General features: G+C 41.3%; 1 protein-coding gene across 9 annotated transcripts in view; it reads right to left on the bottom strand.

Moving 5' to 3' along the window:
• Positions 1 to 21,341, bottom strand: part of anks1b (ankyrin repeat and sterile alpha motif domain containing 1B) — a 116,086-nt gene that overhangs the window by 84,957 nt on the left and 9,788 nt on the right. For all 9 annotated transcript variants that reach the window (XM_058623850.1, XM_058623848.1, XM_058623852.1 and 6 more), the window contains 7 exons: positions 7,797 to 7,877; positions 6,148 to 6,304; positions 4,698 to 4,850; positions 3,771 to 3,914; positions 3,005 to 3,080; positions 2,143 to 2,244; positions 461 to 583 (listed from right to left, as the gene is read on the bottom strand). In XM_058623850.1, the coding sequence (XP_058479833.1) occupies positions 461 to 583; positions 2,143 to 2,244; positions 3,005 to 3,080; positions 3,771 to 3,914; positions 4,698 to 4,850; positions 6,148 to 6,304; positions 7,797 to 7,877 (836 nt within the window). The remainder of the gene's footprint in view (positions 1 to 460; positions 584 to 2,142; positions 2,245 to 3,004; positions 3,081 to 3,770; positions 3,915 to 4,697; positions 4,851 to 6,147; positions 6,305 to 7,796; positions 7,878 to 21,341) is intronic.

The following is a 21,341-nucleotide window of genomic DNA, read 5'->3' on the forward strand; positions in this document are numbered from 1 at the left end:
TTTAGACAAAAAGAGCAAACCAAAGACTTCAAAACATTCCCTCTGTTTTCAAAGTGGAACATTCCAGAAGCAGACTGTGCTAATCACATTCTCTCTCTCTCTCTCGAGGTCATCACAGGAGATCAGCTGCAATACCAGGTTTTTAACACAGGGGGCAGTAGTGGATCAAGTGTTTCTGTCCATGGAGGAATTCATTCTGCACAGATTTAAATGTTTACAGTAACATTTTCTGTTCATGATTTTCAAACCCATTTCTCAAAATAAGTGATATATTTAATTAATAAAAATTAGAACAACTTCAACTTTTTCACAGCAGTTAAACTGCAGTAACTGCAGTGGTTAGGGTTGTTTAACTGCTGTTATACTGCAGTTTAACTGCAGTATAACAGCAGATAAACAGCAGTTTAACTGCTGTGAAAAAGTTGAAGTTGTTCTAATGATTGCTGTCGTTCATACTCACTCTTGTGTCTGAGGGACGGGGAGGCAGAGGGCGAGGGGACAGAGGTTCGAGGTGCTGGGACAGGACACCTGCGAACAGGCTCCTCCACGATATTTGTCCTCTCCATCTCATCCATGATATATTCTAAAGAAACACGGAGGCAAGAGGGGCAGGAGGAGGAGGAGGAGGAGGAGGAGGAGGAGGTGAAAAGGTGGATGATGAAATGTGATGGAAATACAGTAAATAAATATGAAAACAGGAAGAGAGTGAAAAGGCTGGAGAAACTCTGAGGAGGTGTGACATGGCGGGAGGAGGAGAACATAACAACACAGCGTTGCCGTGGTGATTTTCATTCATACTGTTTCACAAACTCACTGCACGCTTTCTGCTCATAGAGCAACAGATAAATGCAGAAAAGAGAAAACAACACAAACACACTTACACAGTGCAACCATGTGGCAGCTGACCTGCTGGGCCGGCCATTTTATTAGGTACACCTGTTCTACTGCTCACTAAGCAGCCGATCACAAGGCAGCGGCTCAGTGAGGCCTGGGAACAGGTCTCAGTCTGATACTGGTCCAAATATCAGAGTCCATTACAATCCATACATCCTGGAGATCACGGAGCCGCCGACGTGACATGAGAACAAATATCATTCATCTTTGTCATCACACCGTCGGAGAACGATGTGTTTGACATGACGTTTATGAATGATCTATCATTCATAAACATCATCACCATGTACTAACCCTTTAAATCTGTGTGTGTGTGTGTGTGTGTGTGTGTGTGTGTGTCCTTTCTCATCTCCTCCCCAACAGGAAATGGCATGCAGCTGATCTTTTCACTAAGTCACAGCTGTGTCCTCCCCCCTCTCTCTCTCTCTCTCACACACACTCACACACACACACTCTGACTCCCTTATTTTCGCTGAAGTCCAAATCGAGCGTGTGATGAGATGATTTTTTGTTTCCTGACATTTAAGAAGCTACAAGTGTTGCATTCAAGTCTTTTTGTCTTATTAAAGAGTCTTCGTCAGATATTTTCACAAAAGTGCTCAAGAATTCACTTACAATCCAAAGTAGTGACATTAAAAAGACATAAACACAGGGAAGTTTATCACTTTATTACTGTCTCATTTCTCATGTTTATGCAACAATTCCTGCTTATGCTAGCTCGCTAAACCCAACGAGAAAGTCGCCAACAAACATTTTATCTTCTACACAAACGTGATTTTCTCCAATCGTACGTGATTTAAATCAGTTTCTAACGTTGCAATAATCACACAGTTCCTTCTGTGATTTGTCTTTCTTTCTTTTGTCCACGACTAAACTGTTGTCTTTGTTTCTCCAGTGGAAGACAAACTTCTCCACTGGATCACATCCATTACATTGTTCAGTACATGCCAGTGTTTCATGCTCACATTTGAGGTTAAAAGGCAAAAACAGAGACACACACACACACGTCGGCAACATTTCATCCCGCTCACGTCTGTGACGTCACTTTGAAGAAGCAGCAACTGTGTTTCTACAAATGTGTCGACATTTAAAAAACTGACCCACTTTCTCACATGTACTTCATCTGAGTGTGTGCGTGTGTGTGTGTGTGTGCGTGCACGTGTGTGTGTGAGTGTGAGTGTGTGCGTGTGTGTGTGAGTGTGAGTGTGTGTGTGAGTGTGAGTGTGTGCGTGCGTGTGTGTGTTTTACCTTGAATAAGAGCAGTGATCTGTTGGGACTTTGGTGCAGGATGTTCTCTCAGGATCTCCAGCGCTGTTCTGCCTTTACTATCTGTCAGATTAGTGTCGATCCCTACACATACACACACACACACACACGCACACACACACACACACACACACACACACACACACAGTCGTAGCATGTTAAAGGTGAAAGCACAAACCCGCTGCGTGGCGGAGTTTCAAATGATTCAATCAAATCCCGTTCACATCAAGGTTAGAATAGTTTTTTATTTGTTGTAAATAGTTATTTTCTGCCTGTTAAAACAAATGTGAAGAATTCTTGAAATGTTTGACAAACATTTCAAGAATTCATCTTGAAAGAAAAAGGAGAAACGGGTTTATTTCAGCTGTTTCACGCGACTGACGATAAAACTGATAGATAGATAGATAGACTTATTTAAATAATTACTTATTATTACTCTGTACAAATACAAGCACATTTCCAGCAGCAAAGGGTTAAAGTTCAGTGAATGTGGACAGTTCCAGATCCAGGAAGTAGCGCAGGAAACAGGAAGCGTGTAAGGGGCAACAGTGTCCACCTCTGTCCGCTCTGTACTTTTATTCATTCACATTCATATTTACATTCTTGCTGCTCACAGTCTCACACTGTGGCACTGATTGTTATTAAAGACTGAGGGAGTGTCCACTGCAGCTCAGTGATGTCTTCTAGACTGTTCTATTTGTTATATATTAGTCCTAACACATTTAAATTAAAATGTTTCACGACCTTTTTGGATCTTGCACCAGGTAAATTCTCCATATGACAAATAAAACAAAAAACTTATTATAACCTTCACACACACACACACACACACTTCTAAGCCCACCTGAGTCCAACAGAAGGCGAACTACATCCATCTTCCCAAAGAGAGCGGCCTCATGGAGGGCACTGCCATGTTCTGTCTGAGAGAGACAGACAGACAGACAGACAGACAGAGAGACAGACAGACAGACAGACAGACAGAAAACAAACAGATGATAAATGTGTGGACAGCGGTTGATGATAATAAATTCTAACAGTTGAATCATTTCTGACTGTGGAAACAAGAAGGTGAATGATGTCATCAGATGTGATATCAGACGGATGCTTCACTATGAACAGCCTGTAAACATGTAAATGTTAAATGTTAAATCAGCTGACTCAGGTTTTCACAGTTGGACAATGACTCAGCACTTATGTAACATAATATATAGATAGTGGAGTGGACTGTCTCCATTACACTGATATTACTGTCATCAGTGAATCATCGGCGGTCATTTGTCTTCACCTTAATGAAGACAAATGACCTGTGATGACGACACTACAGAAGACGTCTGTGAGAGAAGGTCACATGACGAAGGTCACATGACGCCCGAGAAAATGCTTTTAAACAGAGACATTTGACCCTCATGGGAAACTCCTGTTTCCAAGAGGAGGACGAGAAGAGGAGGACAAACATCCATTTTGTGGTGTTCTATCCTCAGGGGGGCGCTGTGGTAATAAATAATGGCATTTAATGTTGAAAGCTGCAGCTTCCAGACTGAGGTTATTTTGTGTTGGTTTGTGTTAGTTTGTGTCTCCTGAAGGACAAAGATTGACAGCTGTTGTCTCACCACACAGTTGACGTCCATGCCGGCCTCCAGCAGAGTCTGCACGGTGCTGTGGTGTCCGTTCCGTGCAGCCAGGTGAACGGGAGTGTGTCTGCGAGTGTGACTGCTCATCAGGTTAGGGTGAGCGCTCACCAGCATGCGCACCACCTGCGTGAACACATATGAACAGGGTGTTAATAATCTTTAATAATCTTTAATAAAACTTTAATAATGTGCAGTTACACTGGAAACACGTCAGGTTTGATCAAAACACTAAAGTCACTTCAGGAAAAATCTTTTTCTTTCTTTTAAATTGATCATGAATCAATATTTCACTGAAGATAACATGCGTGTTTTTCATATCATATTATATTACACTACATCATACCATAACCTTCACTGTTCATTTTTAAATGTATCTTAAAACCCATTTTTACGTAGATTTTTAACGTTTTTATTGTTTTAATTTGTGTTGTTTGTGTGTTTTCTGGACTATTTGATTGTTTTACAGTCTCGGTCTTTAATTCTTAATGTTTCTATATTTTATTGAGAAATAAAGTTGGATTTGGATGAAGCTACAAACATGCTTATGCATACAGGGCTTTTTTAATCTTTTACAAAAACAAAGTAATTGAAACAAAACAATTGTCATTATTATTATTATTACTCATTTATTGTGAAAAGAATTGCTTTTAATGTTGTAGCGGTGTCTGACTTCCTGTCCCACTCCAAAATAAAACACTCACATAGAAGTGAAGTCCTGTCGATAAAAAATAGATATTTGAAGGTAAAGATTCAAAAAGTTCAAAGTTCAAAGCCACGTTTATTTGCGTGCAATAAATAAAAAAAATGTGTGATTTAAATTTTGACCTAAACAACGTTGATGATCATAAATGTTGGGGAACATTTGAGCTGCAGGAAGCTCATGAATGTTGAGATGGCGTCACTGACCTGCAGGCGTCCGTACAGCGCTGCCAGGTCCAGAGGCGTCTCCTGCTGACTGTTCCTCATGCTGGGGTCGGTCAGCTCCTGCAGCAGCACTGAAACCACCTCTGAGTGTCCGTACTGGGCCGCGCAGTGAAGCGCTGTTTCCCTCTCGTGGTTCTGTTCAAAAATAAAGACATGAAGAGAGGAGGAGGAGGAGGAGGAAGAGTGGATGACGAGATGAAGAGGAAGAGAGGTGAGCAAAGGACAGAAACATGATACGGGTGGAGGATGGAGGGAAGGAGAGAGGAAACCATATGACCTTATGACATAATTACTGCTTTCATCACAATCAGAAAATAAATATGCATTTATTAAGACTGGAACTATTACTCCATTAATCCATTATTAATTATATTATTAAACATGAATATTAAACATCTATTTTGGTATTTTTCAGCCTCTTAAATGTGAATATTTCCTGTTTTTTCTGCTCCATAAACCAAAAAATAATTATATATATATTATATATAATTATATATATATCATATTATATTATATTATATATATACACCTGCATTTATTCATTTACATATTTGTTTTAATAACCAATCACACTTCCACTAACACACTTTAATGTAATTGCTTGTTTAGATTGTAAACTGTTTTTAAATGTATTTAATAACTATTTATTTAATAATGAGTCACTGAATTAACGCCTGGAGACAAATTCAATGGAATAAGAATAAAAGAGTAAAATAAAACGGTAATTATGCAGCGGCACAGAAATGAGCGTTGATTATTAATTATTCATATATATAGAATTGATGAAATCATTCAAACAAGCTCTCTGCTTGTTCTCTTTCTCTCAATGTTTCACAAGAAATCCTTCAAGTGTTTTCTGGACTAAATAAGACATTTTTACAAGGTTTGGGGAAAATCATTTGTCTGAACAAAGAAGAGAGATTACATCTTAACTTCATGTGTCGACTGTAACAATCACAAACCACAGCATTGATCAAAAAGAAAAGAAAACACTGAATATTTCATGATGTCATTTACAGATTTGTGATAAAGTCTCTTTGACTCTCTTCAAGATTCATTCACTTACTCTTCATCATTTCACTTTTCTGCTGCATCATTTGAAAAAGAATTTTTAAAAGACTAAAAACTCTTTTTTACTTTGTGGTGTTTACTTTTTAAATGTTATTGTGAAACACTTTGACTGTGAAGAAGTGTCGTCACTGTGAATGAAGATTGTTTCTCAGCTCATTCATCTGCTTAAATAACAGTCAAATAATGTAGAAATATGGAGAAAAGAACAGCTCTGCTCTAACATTAAACAATCAGCTGTTCTCTATGCCAGTTTCACTCAGGTCCAGATCTGGTCTGAAGCCTCATGTAGATCTGGTCTTAATCCATGTCCATGTTCAGACGTACAGACACATCACAGGACTGAGTTCAGTGTGGTCTGTACCTGCTGGTTGACCCGGCAGTGAGACGGTCCGTGGTGGACGAGGATACGGACGATGTCCACGTCTCCCTTCCAGGCAGCCAAGTGCAGCGGGAAGCAACCTTTGCTGTCTGGGACGTTTGTGGACGCTTCAAACTGAAGCAGCTTCAGAACCACGTCTCTGAAACACAGAAGCACGTGAAGCAGATATAAAGTGAAGCAGCTTCAGAACCGCGTCTCTGAAACACAGAAGCACGTGACGCAGATATAAAGTGAAGCAGCTTCAGAACCGCGTCTCTGAAACACAGAAGCACGTGACGCAGATATAAAGTGAAGCAGCTTCAGAACCGCGTCTCTGAAACACAGAAGCACGTGACGCAGATATAAAGTGAAGCAGCTTCAGAACCGCGTCTCTGAAACACAGAAGCACGTGACGCAGATATAAAGTGAAGCAGCTTCAGAACCGCGTCTCTGAAACACAGAAGCACGTGACGCAGATATAAAGTGAAGCAGCTTCAGAACCGCGTCTCTGAAACACAGAAGCACGTGACGCAGATATAAAGTGAAGCAGCTTCAGAACCACGTCTCTGAAACACAGAAGCACGTGACGCAGATATAAAGTGAAGGAGCTTCAGAACCGCGTCTCTGAAACACAGAAGCACGTGACGCAGACATAAAGTGAAGCAGCTTCAGAACCGCGTCTCTGAAACACAGAAGCACGTGACGCAGATATAAAGTGAAGGAGCTTCAGAACCGCGTCTCTGAAACACAGAAGCACGTGACGCAGACATAAAGTGAAGGAGCTTCAGAACCGCGTCTCTGAAACACAGAAGCACGTGACGCAGACATAAAGTGAAGCAGCTTCAGAACCACGTCTCTGAAACACAGAAGCACGTGACGCAGATATAAAGTGAAGCAGCTTCAGAACCGCGTCTCTGAAACACAGAAGCACGTGAAGCAGATATAAAGTGAAGCAGCTTCAGAACCAGGTCTCTGAAACACAGAAGCACGTGACGCAGATATAAAGTGAAGCAGCTTCAGAACCGCGTCTCTGAAACACAGAAGCACGTGACGCAGATATAAAGTGAAGCAGCTTCAGAACCGCGTCTCTGAAACACAGAAGCACGTGACGCAGATATAAAGTGAAGCAGCTTCAGAACCGCGTCTCTGAAACACAGAAGCACGTGACGCAGATATAAAGTGAAGCAGCTTCAGAACCGCGTCTCTGAAACACAGAAGCACGTGACGCAGATATAAAGTGAAGCAGCTTCAGAACCAGGTCTCTGAAACACAGAAGCACGTGACGCAGATATAAAGTGAAGCAGCTTCAGAACCGCGTCTCTGAAACACAGAAGCACGTGACGCAGATATAAAGTGAAGCAGCTTCAGAACCAGGTCTCTGAAACACAGAAGCACGTGACGCAGATATAAAGTGAAGCAGCTTCAGAACCGCGTCTCTGAAACACAGAAGCACGTGACGCAGATATAAAGTGAAGCAGCTTCAGAACCGCGTCTCTGAAACACAGAAGCACGTGACGCAGATATAAAGTGAAGCAGGAAATCCACATGATTTGAGTGAAGGGTTCTGTTGTGAGGTCACATGACGCAGAACAAGTGCAGACATGTTTGTGTTGAAAAGGATTTTCTGTGTTTAACAGAATGAAAAGGTTTACCTGTGTCCGTTGAGTGAAGCGTGATGCAGCGGCGTGTATCCTGAGCTGTCTGTGCAGTTCACGTTCAGGCCTTTCCACATGCTGCAAACACACACACACACACACACACACACACACACACATCATGTAAAGAGGGTGAGACACAGTTTTTATTTTCTTGGTCTTTTATTTGTATTTGATTTAGTTTTCTCTCGTCTTTGCTGCAGTTGCTTTTATAAGACAAGGAAACAAGGAAACAAGGAAACAAGGAAATGACAAAGTGCAGAGAGACTCATGTTCCTGGTGGAAGGTGCCAAAGTTATCTTACTATATTTTAAATAATAAAAAAGAGGATATAACTCTATAACTAAGGAAGTTCAAAGTGATTGTTGTTCTTGGTTGTTTTTGGAATATTTAGATCAGACTGTCAGATTTCAAACTAACACCAGTGATCACAGCGTTGAAAACGTTAAATAACAAAGTTAAATTCATTCACTCTTTAAACTGATTACACACACACACACACACACACACACACAAAGCCAGGGGCATCCCTGCCCGCTCTCTCCTCCACATGAACTCTTCCTCGGCCGTCACAGAGCAGCAGTGATGAGGTCACAGTCTCACTGTGTTACTGAGACACAGAGAGACCGTGACCTGTGACCTGTGACCTCATCACAGGTCACAGGTCACAGTCTCACTGTGTTACTGAGACACAGAGAGACTGTGACCTGTGACCTGTGACCTCATCACAGGTCACAGGTCACAGTCTCACTGTGTTACTGAGACACAGAGAGACCGTGACCTGTGACCTGTGACCTCATCACAGGTCACAGGTCACAGTCTCACTGTGTTACTGAGACACAGAGAGACTGTGACCTGTGACCTCATCACAGGTCACAGGTCACAGTCTCTCTGCAGGATTCAAATCCTCTTCACACCTTGACTGTGACTAATTCATTACAACATGAAAACAGCAGACAGGTCTGTGAAACTCCATCCCATAATAATCCACGACTCAAAGTGATTAAACTGCATTTATATTCCATCATTCAATGTAAATGAATGTTTTAAACTGCTGTAAATATGTACAACACTAACCTGAAGAGTAAATATGAACAAGTGAATAAATCAAATAAATCACAGACGCGTGTGTGTGTGTGTGTGTGTGTGTGTGTGCACTGACCTAACAGGTTGTTAAAAGAGAAGATGAGAGCAGAGTTTAACATTAAAGCAGTTCCACTTTACTCTCTTTAAAACTGAACTACTTCCAGACGTCCAGAGTGTGAAAAACAGTGACATCTAGTGGTGAGAGACGACTTTACTTTTCTCCTTCATCTGTGAGTGCCGTTATTTTACACTTATATTAAACGTTAAAGAAATATTAATAAGTGTCAGGATCAGCAGTGAGATCACAGAGGAAATATAAACACCAATATCACATCAATGTCTCATTTAACACAAACTGTGAAAAGATCAAAGACATAAACACATTCTCTGGGTATGAGAGCTGTGATCATGTGATGTTAGTGTCATTATTATGTTTGTCATCTTTATCTCTTTAATCTCAGCTTCTATCTGCACTGATATCACAAATCAACTGTGAAACTGCTGCACAAACATCCATTCACACGAGGAGCGCACCAACAAAGATGCTTTCATGCACGCGCACACGCGCGCACGCACACACACACACACACACACACACGCGCGCGCGCACACACACACACACACAGTCAAAGAGTCAAATAAAACCTTCATAAAACGAGACCTGCACAAATAAATGTCGTCACTTTGTGCAGGTCTGTGTACACACTGTTCTCACTGTGTGTGTGTGTGTGTGTGTGTGTGTGTGTGTGTGTGTGAGCCTCACTGTGAGTAGAGGGAGGTGTTGCGTTCACAACACCTTCATGTTTCGTACAGAACACCGTCATGTTGCGTGTTCACTGACACAAACACAAACACAAACACCGATGGTGTGGCCTTCCACATGGTTCAGGAACACGAATGAAAAACAAACTCCAGGCAGATCCTGTATGAGTTCATACATGAGCAGAGTTTAAATCATTACAGTGACACTGAAATCACTTTGATCTCGTTGGTGGTGGAGACCAAAGCAGAGGAAAACAGCAGAGGACGTGCTTTAAAACACACTCACTGAGCCTGAAACATGCTACTTTTTGACTTCCTGCTCTGACGAGGTTCAGCTGAGCTGATACATAACTGTGACGTCATCAGACTGCCGGCCTCTGATTGGTCAGAAAGTGTCGTCACTAAAGCCAACAAAGTCCGACTGTAGGTCAAAGTTTAACAGACAGAAAATCCTGAAAACGTTCATCAAAGCAAACGTCTTTATGTTCACTGGGATTTCAGATCAGTGACTGAAGGACTGAACCATTCGGTCAACTCATCTGAACTAATGATTCTAATGATTCTAATGGTTCTAATGATTCACTTTCACCAAAAACGACTGCTTGACAAGTCACGAGTTTGTGTTTGTGTCGCAGAGAAAACCACGTCACCACAGTTTCACGCAGTCTAATCTCTGGTTTTACTTAATCTTTCCTCTTAATATTTCCACAGTTTCCCTTTGATTGAGCTTCGCTGTGATTCATTGGATTTGGATGCACCATGATTGTGTCCACGGCAGCTCAAACACACAACAGTCACACAACAGTCACACAACAGAGTCTCCATGAAGCCGGCCACAGCCAGCACAGCTGAAATGGAATTAGGAGGCAACATGTGATGAGATCCTGGAGGTGAGCTGCTGCTGCTGCTGCTGCTGCTGCTGCTGCTGCTGCTGCTGCTGCTGCTGCTGCTGCTGCTGCTGCTGCTGCTGCTGCTGCTGCTGCTGCTGCTGCTGCTGCTGCTGCTGCTGCTGCTGCTGCTGCTGCTGCTGCTGCTGCAGGAACGCAGACTCTTAGTGGATTAGAACATGTTCTTACTGGAGGAAAAGTGCTTTAAAACAAAGCTGCAGTGTGTAACTAACAACAAAAGCAAATAAGCATCACATTAAATCCACATTTGAATGAATAATGGAAGTAAACAGTCACTTTTCTTCAGTTAAACAGATCTGGTGACGTATCAGCGTTGTTTTATTAACAAGGCAATGATTTGATTCATTTCCTTTAGTGTTCAGTGTTTAGTTCAATGTGACTACATTCTGTATTATAATGAAGATTCAACTTTTGAAATGTAAAATAATTGTGGTTTTCACTGAGCTGAACGAGCTGAATATGCTTGATATAAATGTGTGAGCCTTCAAGCAATTAAAAAACATACGAGGGCAGAATTCTCACTCTTCAGATGTCTCATTTTCATTATTTCTAAAAGACGACGCAGAAGTATGTAGCCTTTCAAGTGGTAAAAAAAAAAAAAAAAGAAGCACTTTCTCATCTTATGGACGTTAAAGTCGCAGAAAAGTTGAGTCAACATCAAAGCACAGCATCGTCTTCAAAGGAAAGGAGCCAAGACGCCGAGAAACACCTTCATCGTCCCCGATTCTTCTTGTCCAACGAAACAAGGGACGTGCGAGACGACCGAGTTCAGACGCCTCATCAGACCAATGCACCAGATAATCTGAGATAATCTGAGATAATCTGAGATAATCTGGGATAATCTGTGAAACTTCCCTTCTGAGTCAGTGTGAATGAGTGAACAAAGATGTGTGAATGAATGAGTGAATATAGATGTGTGAATGGGTGAATGAATGAGTGAATAAAGATGTGTGAGTGAATGAGTGAGTGACTAAAGATGTGTGAATGAATGAGTCAATAAAGATGTGTGAATGAATGAGTGCATAAAGATGTGTGAATGACTGAGTGAATAAGGATGTTAATAAAGATGTGTGAATGAGTGAAAACTGTAGTAAAAACTAGAAAGGTTCTATATAAATACAGACCATAATAGCAACTCTTCTTCTGATTTGCTAACGAGTAACAAAGAGAGTTGAGGGAACGTTCAAGTTACTAGAAACATAAAGTACAGATGTGTGAATGTTACATTAACACACATAGTTGTTGAATGTTCTAGAATTAAAAATCTAAAATACATCCCATAAACACACAAAAAACTCCTTCAATACGACACTTTCAATACGAGGTCAAGAGGTCACGACTCCTATCACAGGAAGTCATTTATCTTTACAATTATCTGGAGGACTCTGTGTGTGTGTGTGTGTGTGTGCGACCCACTGCCCCCTGACACACACACACACACACACACACACACATGCTGACCCCCAGTCTTTACACAGACACACACAATCATTAAAACAAGGCATGAGTAATCGATAGCTGCACTACATCCCACTGGGATTTAGGGAGTGTATTGATGAAGTCATTGATCATTTGGTTGGTGGTTTACTCAGCTGTGTGTGTGTGTGTGTGTGTGTGTGTGTGTGTGTGTGTGTGTGTGCTGGTGTAAACAGGAAGCTGATTCTCTGTTAGCCTAGTTTCAGAAAGCACTACTACAAACAAGTAGTGACTGACTGAGACAAGTTCTCCATAACAAAACAATCACTAGAACGTCATCTTTTTAGGAACCAAATAACTACACAGAATATTATAATAATATTATTATTATTATTATTATTATTATTATTATTATTATTATTAAATCTAACAAATGCTGGTTAAAGTGATTTAAATCTAACTTATTGTTTGAGGACGTGACCATGACAGATGTCATCTTTACACGTTAAAGTTAAAGGAGACAAAAGCGTGAAGTCGAGGTACCGGACGCCATCTTTAAAGTGGGCAAACAAATCAAGACCAAACCTTGTGGATTGACAGACAGGCAGACAGACAGACAGAGGCAGACAGACAGAGGCAGACAGAGAGACAGTCAGTCAGTCAGTCCAGATGTGTGTGTGCGTGTGTGTGTGTGGCTCATGTGCATTGACGCTGTAAAACCACTGATCATGTGACTGTTACCAAACACAGATTATGACTAAAAAAAACAACAAAAACTTTCAAAAACATGAATTCATCATAAAGTAAATAACTATCATTTATCACTATCAGGGTTTTTGTAAAAAGTTCCCGGACAACAATAATAATTTGATTTTAGCATTAACAATATTATTTCAGTTCAAAACATCAACTTATTTTATAATGAAGCAGCTGTCACATAAACCTGTCGCCAAAAATGTAGAATATGAACAATTCTATGTTTTCTTTGTCAATACTTGACTTTTTAGTGTCGTTATCACGTTTCTACACATGAACCAAAGTGTCCAGAACTTGTCACGTGTACTCACAGATTACAGATTACAGATTACAGACGACTGCACAATGCATTGCGTGACCTTTTCATCACACTCACTGTGAGTCAGGACAACTTTACTATTATTTAATAGTCATTTGATCATCAGGTGAGAAACAGTCACATCGAGTCATCTTCATTACAATTATGATTATCATGCAGGTGCACATCTAAAGCAGCATCATCATCATCATCATCATCATCATCATCATCGCCGACGTCGTGATGAAAAGCAGCGAAGGCCTCGACGATGAAGTGTTTACTTGGAGGTGAAACATGAGACAAAGAAACTGGTTCACTCGCTCACAAACTAAACATTTACATGACTTTGTTCTGTGCGTGTGTGTGTCAGGGCAGTAGCAGGGAGCCATCATGACCATATAAGGTCTGACAAGCTTTGGTTTTCCATGTTTCCGTCTCTCACTTCTGCAGATTTATAAACAATGAGCGACCTCCCTCAGGAAATTCTTTGCATTTTCTTCCCACATATACTCTATTATATTATATTATATTATATTATATTACATTATACTATGTGTGTGTGTGTCAGCTGCTTGTGTGAGTCATGTACTACGTTTACTTAAACAGCAGACCTGCGTTTTTGGGCTTTAGCCACTTTATTAGGTACACACGTGTCACTGTTTAACACAAACGTATCAGCCATGGTCGAGACCAGCTGATGTAAGTGACTGTGTACCTAATAAAGTGGCAGGTCAGTGTTTAAAAGAGGACAAATGTGTCGTCATGACATGAACTTATTACCCCATCATTTCATTTGACTGCTCTGAAACCACAGAGGTAATCCACGCAGGTGTCTCCAGATTATCCAAGAGATTAAAGAGGGGATTTCAGAGGAAGACTGACATCATTGTATGGAAACCAGCTCAGATTTAGAGATTCAGAGGAACTTATGTAAAAAGCAGGGTTACATTTTTCCAAGCAAACAAATTCAACTTGTCAAAAGCACAAAGGAGACAGTGTAGCATGTTGTTTGTGAGGAGCCAAATAAATATTCATGTTTTTCAGGATAAATATTTACAAGCGTGTCAAACTCCTGACGACAATCTTCAGTTCATGTTGTTGTGGTGTGTGTGCGCGCGTGTGTGTGTGTGTGTGTGTGTGTGTGTGTGTGTGCGTGTGTGTGTGTGTGTGCGTGTGTGTGCGCTCCTCACCAAACACCAGGCACAGTTCCCAATGTTGTTTGATGTGTTGACTCCGTTTGGCAGAAAGAAGCATGAAAATAAAGCTTGTTCTGTTTCTTTAGTGAAGAGTAAAGAGCTTTAAAAACAACAGAGGAGTATTCATGTGTTCATGTATCTCACCATCTCTGCTTTCATACGTTTATCATTATATTCAATAATAGTTACAGTGAGAGTGGTTTTCTACAGTATTCTAAAGTGTAATAGGACTTGTTAAAGTGTGATGAGTGGGAGACACAACTATGGATGTATGACTATTGATTAACACGTACATTTACACTCCAGTTATATACTTTATTTATTTTATTATTAGGAAGTCAAATCCTGAACGTGAAGGGAAACTCTATTGATTCTGTAATGAGAGGAAATGAAACTCTCATCATCCCTGAGGGGAAAGTGAAGTGTGTGTCGGTCAGTGACTCATCAGTCCGTCTGTCAACGAGTCAAAGTGAAGACAAAAGCAAGTGGAAGCAGATCGATTAGCTGTAACGGGACAAGTTAGACGTAGGAAACGTTTATCTGCTTTATACACATCTATCATGACTCAGCTCCATCTGAGCCCATACTGTGACGTCATCAGACTGCCGGCCTCTGATTGGTCAGAGAGTCACTGAAGATTCAAAGCAACAACGTCCAACTGCAGATCAAGGTTAAAAAGACACGAGTTCATCTGCAACATTTAGTTAACGTCTATAACAGACGAGTCAGCTCGTTCACCGACAGGAAGTGATTCTAATGATTCTAATGATTCTAATGATTCTAACGATTCTAACGATTCAGCAAAATGTTTGTGTCGCGTATAAAACCACGTCAGGGCATAATATAATATAATATAATATAATATAAAATATAATATAATAATATACCATTACTACTAAGGAAAATAAGATCAAATCTGTTGATTTATGAGCTTTACAGATGTTTTACAGCTGGACGCAGTCATGCTGTGTCCTGTTTTTAAGCTAAGCTAAGCTAAAACAAGGAGGCTTCTCATGTGCACTGTTCATGTATTCATACTGTTCATGCATTCACGCTGTTCATACATTCATAGTGTTCATGCATTCATGCATTCATGCTGTTCATGCGTTCATACATTCATAGTGTTCATGCATTCATACTGTTCATACATCACTCGTCCATGTGTCGCTCTGTTGTTCTTGTTGCTCTTTCCCAAACTTACTCACTATTCTCCTCCTTGTTCACACACACACACACACACACACACAGAGAGACACACACAAACACACACACACACACACACGCGTGTGCTGCCAAGTTGTGTTCACACACAGCTGCACACAATTATCCACCACAAAAAAGGTATTGAAGCCATGAGTGTGTGAGCCAAGCTATTTATCACAGCTATCAAAATAGCTCGTCCCTGAACTGTGTGCGTGTGTGTGTGTGTGTTTACATACTGTTCATGCATTCATACTGCTCATGCATTCATACTGTTCATGCATTCATGCGTTCATAGTGTTCATGCGTTCATACTGTTCATGCATTCATACAGAACAGGGACCCTCTGCTGACGATGAGCCTGACTCTGTCCTGGTTTCTCCTCAGAGTTTGATTTCTTTGTCACTCCCAGCTGCAAATGTGTGGGTGTGTGTGTGTGTTTGTTTTTAACTACTGCTCACACACACACACACACACACAGACGTTATTTCACAAAGATAACGTCATGTCAGGGGACAATGACATCATCATCCTGCCGGCCTGTGATTGGTCAGACAGTGACATCACTGCAGAGTCATGAGCGCGACGTCTTTCATTGATAAGGAAACATCTGAATTTTTGATTTTTTTCAGTTCAAATTGAAAATGTGCATAAATAATGCTGACTCTGTATTTACAGCTCAGTCAAACAGAAGCAGGTCCTGAATGTTTAAATAAGAAAGATCAAATCAAAGATAATGGCTCTATTCTTCACAAGTCCTCTGCACAGACTGATTTTAGCCTCTTCTCAAACCACAGAGCTGATAAAGGAGAAGATTATTACATGAGAGGCAATTCATTTAGCTCAATTAAGCCATAGAAGAAACACGAGTGGCCTCTGGGAGGTTTCATTCTGTGACTGGTGTGTGTGCGCGCTTCATTATCCAGAGATATCTGTGTTTTTATTACTTATATTACATGAAAAAGCCGCTCTCTCTCTCTCTCTCTCTCTCATGAAACAATGTGACACGCATGAATAAATTCTACTGCATCTCTGTGCTGAGACACAAATGACCCTCACATGCATTTCAGCCATGATTCTTTCTGTAAACAAGTGAGAAAGTGAGAAAAAGAAACCTTGAAAGTCATCACATCTCTGTGGGTGTGCGAGCGAGCTGGTGGAGGACGACTGACAGAAAAACCCATTGAAAATGATTTCTGTTAAAGTTAAAGTTATGTTTTGAATGTCAGAGTGATCTTTCATCATAAGACTCCAACCTAATCCTGCATCTGTGATCCACATCAGTTCATCATCTGCATATAGATTGACCCTATTATTCCATAACCACGCATTTCTAACTGGTATGAGAGCAGATGTGTGGTTTGAGGCAGAGCCGCGTTTGTGTTCTGTGGACATTCCATTGTCGGGATAGTTTTGACCTACATCATCTGTTGTGGTCCGTGTGTGCACAGAAGCTGATTCCAGCTTGTTCAGTAAATGCAAAACATCAGAACGGTGCAAAGGCACAAAAGGAGAAGAAGCTTTTCAGCATGAAACTCACAACAGCAGAGGAAACAGCCAAGTTTAAAATGAATGAGGAGCGTCAGGTTTGCAGCGAGCACCTTTGACACTCTTCTTGTTTTGCTTTGCAAATACAAGACGTCTCTGTCCCGCTTCACTCAGCTTCTTATAATCTCAGGCACAACGGTGGAAACACAGCGTGGTGTCATTTAGAGTGTGTGTGTCAGGCCGTTTAAAGAGGAACAACACACACACACACACTGAGAGAAAAGTACACACAAACAAGAGCCAATTACAGAGTAACATACAATTCTCTGTGTGTGTGTGTGAGCAGAGTGTGTTATTATATATGCAAACAGGCTTGCTGTTTTTACACATACTATAAATACACAAACACCATCGTGTCGTGGAAGATCCTGCACAGCTCTGACGACCTCACTGGCTCATGTCTGTGCTTATTAAAGAAAACCCAAGCGACATAAGAAAAGTGGAGTTTGATGTAAAAGTCACAGCTGTGAGAGCGTTATGAAACAAAGAGCGCACACAGCTCATGCTTCAGTAACTCTAAAGGCTATTTATGAACTTTAATGTGCTCTCAAGCTGTGAAAATCATCCATGTAAATCCAACCTCACTTTCAGGAATTAAAAATAAATTCAACCAATTTGCCTGCACGGCTCTCTGCACTCATGTTTACTCTGTTCCTGTCACGCACCGACACATGGTGGGAAACGACCGCTCGTCCTCGCTCAGATGAGGCCGGAGGGAGGGAGGGAGGGAGGGAGGGAGGGAGGGAGGGAGAGGGAGGCCAGCGTGGGAAACCCCCACACAACAAGACTTCATCTCACTGCACTACCTTTACACATCATCATCATCAAAACAGATAAATGAATGATCTGTCCATGATGGATGGATGGATGGACGGATGGATGGATGAAGGACAATCTCTGAACCGCTCAGTTCCATCCTCTGAGGAAGAGTCAGGTTCTGGACGTGCTCATCATCATCATCATCATCATCAATCACTTACTGCCTTCAGCAGACACTTTTATCTAAAGCCAGAGAAGAAGTCTTGGAAAGAACAGTGGACTGACAGACGGTGAGAGTGCTGAGGTGGATCCAAGTGCAGAAGGAGATAGTGCAGGGGAGGGGCTAAGGTGCAGGGGAGGGGCTAAGTGCTAGGACAGAAGGTGCTCCTGGAAGAGCTTCTTGAAGACAGACAGGGACGTCCCCCGTCCTGGTAGCGCTCAGTAGATCATTCCACTAGCGTGGAACCACACATGAGAAGAGTCTGGATGGTCTTGTGCAGGGTGTTGGCACCGCCAGACCATAATACTTTGATGAAGGGAGTCGTCGAGGGGTAACGGAGAGCGTTTAGGAGAGCGTTTAAGTCGGCGGGGGCACTGACTCTTATTTCCCTCTTAATGGAAACATTATTTAAAAAGACCTCATGAATTAACACCAGGTTCATTTTTCCATAGATTTCTCATAAAGTTCTTTTTGTGAGCAGCAGAGTCGCCCCCTGGTGGCTAACAGCAGCTTCTGTGCTACGTCCTTCACAGCATGAAGCCTAATCCACGACTTTCACATCTATCTGCATATAAATGAAGATCAACTCAAACAGAGTGTTTAACTTTATCTTCACTTGTGTTCTACAAATGAAGTTTAAATGTATCTTCTATCTATTCTGAAATGTTTTCATGCAAAGACGAACGTTCTAATCGACTCGGCTTCTTCTTCACTCACAGCTGTGGATCTTCTTGACTTGGATTTCCCCTCCACCTCTCACTCTGTCATCTACCTCCTACTCATCCATCCTCTTCTCACTTCCTCTCTCATTTAACTCCATCACCATCCTCCTCCTGATTAATTGCATGAGTTATCCAGCGCTCCTCTTGTCTGTCTGTCTATCTGTCTGTCTGTCTGTCTGTCCGTCCTCTAACGACAGAGGAAGAGGAACAGTGTGAGAGAGATGTCCATGTCCTCACTTAGGACAAAGACAAACACTGAATCATAGTGAACATGATCTCTGTGGTTATGGAGAATATTAACACCTGATGCTTTTTCCCACTTGAATGACTTTTATAAAGAAGCCACAGTGCAGAGCTCCACAGAGGAGACTCACGCAGAGTTAAATCCATGAAGATCCATATGAATGATTGATGAAGCCAAACACAGGCAACACACACACACACACACACACACCATCACCATCACCATCACGCCTCCTCACGGTGGCTCATATGAGTTCTGCTGAGGCTGCAGCGCCAGAGCCGGGTTTACAGCAGCGGTCGCAGCACACTGGTGTAAATGAGATAAAGACAGAGACTCACTGACCCACACACTCACACTCACACTCACACTCTAACCCCAAAAACAACTTCAAACACCTCAGAACAACAAATGAACATTTTCTCTTTCTTTATTTTCTCTTCAGTGACAACTTGATAATCTCTTTACTGTACTACAGTAGATAATCTCGATAATCTCTTTACTGTACTACAGTAGATAATCTCGATAATCTCTTTACTGTACTACAGTAGATAATCTCGATAATCTCTTTACTGTACTACAGTAGATCATCTCTTTTACATTATTGATTGATTTTGCCTCCTGGCTCTGTATGTGTAAAAAAAAAAGGTACGCACACACACACACACACATGAGTTTGTGAACAGGTTTAAGTCTGAGTTGTCTCAGAGTTCAGCATCAGTCCTGACTTTAACCTCAGAACAAGTCGAGCTCACAGGTGTGAAGCTGATGACTCAGCAGAAAGCTCAAGTGCAGAGTGGATGAAAAATAATAAAATAAAACAGAAAACTACATCGATGAGCAGTTTTCATCAATACAAATAAGAAGATTAAGATTATCTTATTTAGTTGTTGGGAAGTGGGAAACATGTTGATGAGTTAATGATAATAAAGTTTAACCTGGGAGCATCCTGTGACATGAACAGTGTCAGAGATTTAAACATTTTCTCTGGTTTCTTTCTGTCGTAAACAGCTCTGGTCTATATCGAGCGTCTCCCCCTCTGACCTCTGACCTCTCACATTCAACCGGCCCGTTGTCTGGGAGACACAGAGGAGACGGGGACAGTGTGTGTCGTCAGGAAGCAGCAGGCCACACACACACACACACACACACACACACACACACACACACACACACACACACACACACACTCTCTCAGATGTCCTGGAATGACTCAGCAGTTCTCACAGACACAGTGAAGACGACACATCGTATCACTGACAAGGTTTTTGTAAAAGTCCTGACCCACGCTCAGTGTCAAAGAGGCCACACGTCTGTCTGTCTGTCTGTCTGTCTGTCTGTCTGTGACGCTCACTCACAACAACAAGAGCACAGAGAGAGACACAGAGAGACAGAGAGACAGGGAGACAGAGACAGAGCAACGCTGCTGACAGATCAGTGTTTTGAGAAAACCGATGAAATGTCGGTCACAATCAGAGAGACTGTGAAGACCGTAGTTTAGGATCCAGAGAAATAAAGAGCAGCTGAGTTTAGCTCAGTTTGGCAGAATAAACAAAGCCATAAAAATAATAAAAAAACAACATTCATTATTATTATTTACTCTACAACATTAAATCTTAGTGATGGCTCTGTGACACACACACACACACTATACAAATTAAAAGCATACATTTATATTAAACATTTTCATATAAATACACAAACATATGAGTCCATCTGTCACGCACACACACACACACGTTGACTGACAGGTGTCAGCACATGGACACAGAGTATGAGACACGGGAGGACAGACAGGAGGACAGACGGGACAACGATGGAGAAACAGAGAGACAGATGGAGGGAGAGGGGGAGGAATAATGGAGGAGAGAAACCATGAACACACGTGACTCTGTGATGAAACCATGAACACACGTGACTCTGTGATGAAACCATGAACACACGTGACTCTGTGATGAAACCATGAACACACGTGACTCTGTGATGAAACCATGAACACACGTGACTCTGTGATGAAACCATGAACACACGTGACTCTGTGATGAAACCATGAACACACGTGTATGGACACATTTGGGCCCCGAAACATGTATAAAACATGCTGTTATCAAATTAAATGAAGCAGTTAAATACATTAAAAAGCTGGTTTAAGTAAATCAACTGTGTGGATATTTAATAAAGATGAGTTTGTTGATTGGGATATTTTCTCTTTTAAATTAAAAAGCATCGACCACAGACAACAAAGATGATTTGTGGTTAAAACACAAAGATAATAATGACTTTCTTTCATAAATGGACTCAGTTAGCGCTGTGATAATAATCCAGGATTCTCATTTAAACTGAGAAAAAAAAACAACTTCCAATTAACAAAACATAAGAGTCGTATTTATTCTTCTACAAAGCACTTTAAAAGAAATATGAAGAAAATAC

The sequence above is a fragment of the Solea solea genome, chromosome 3 (genome assembly GCF_958295425.1).
Source record: "Solea solea chromosome 3, fSolSol10.1, whole genome shotgun sequence".
Classification (NCBI taxonomy): Eukaryota; Metazoa; Chordata; class Actinopteri; order Pleuronectiformes; family Soleidae; genus Solea; species Solea solea.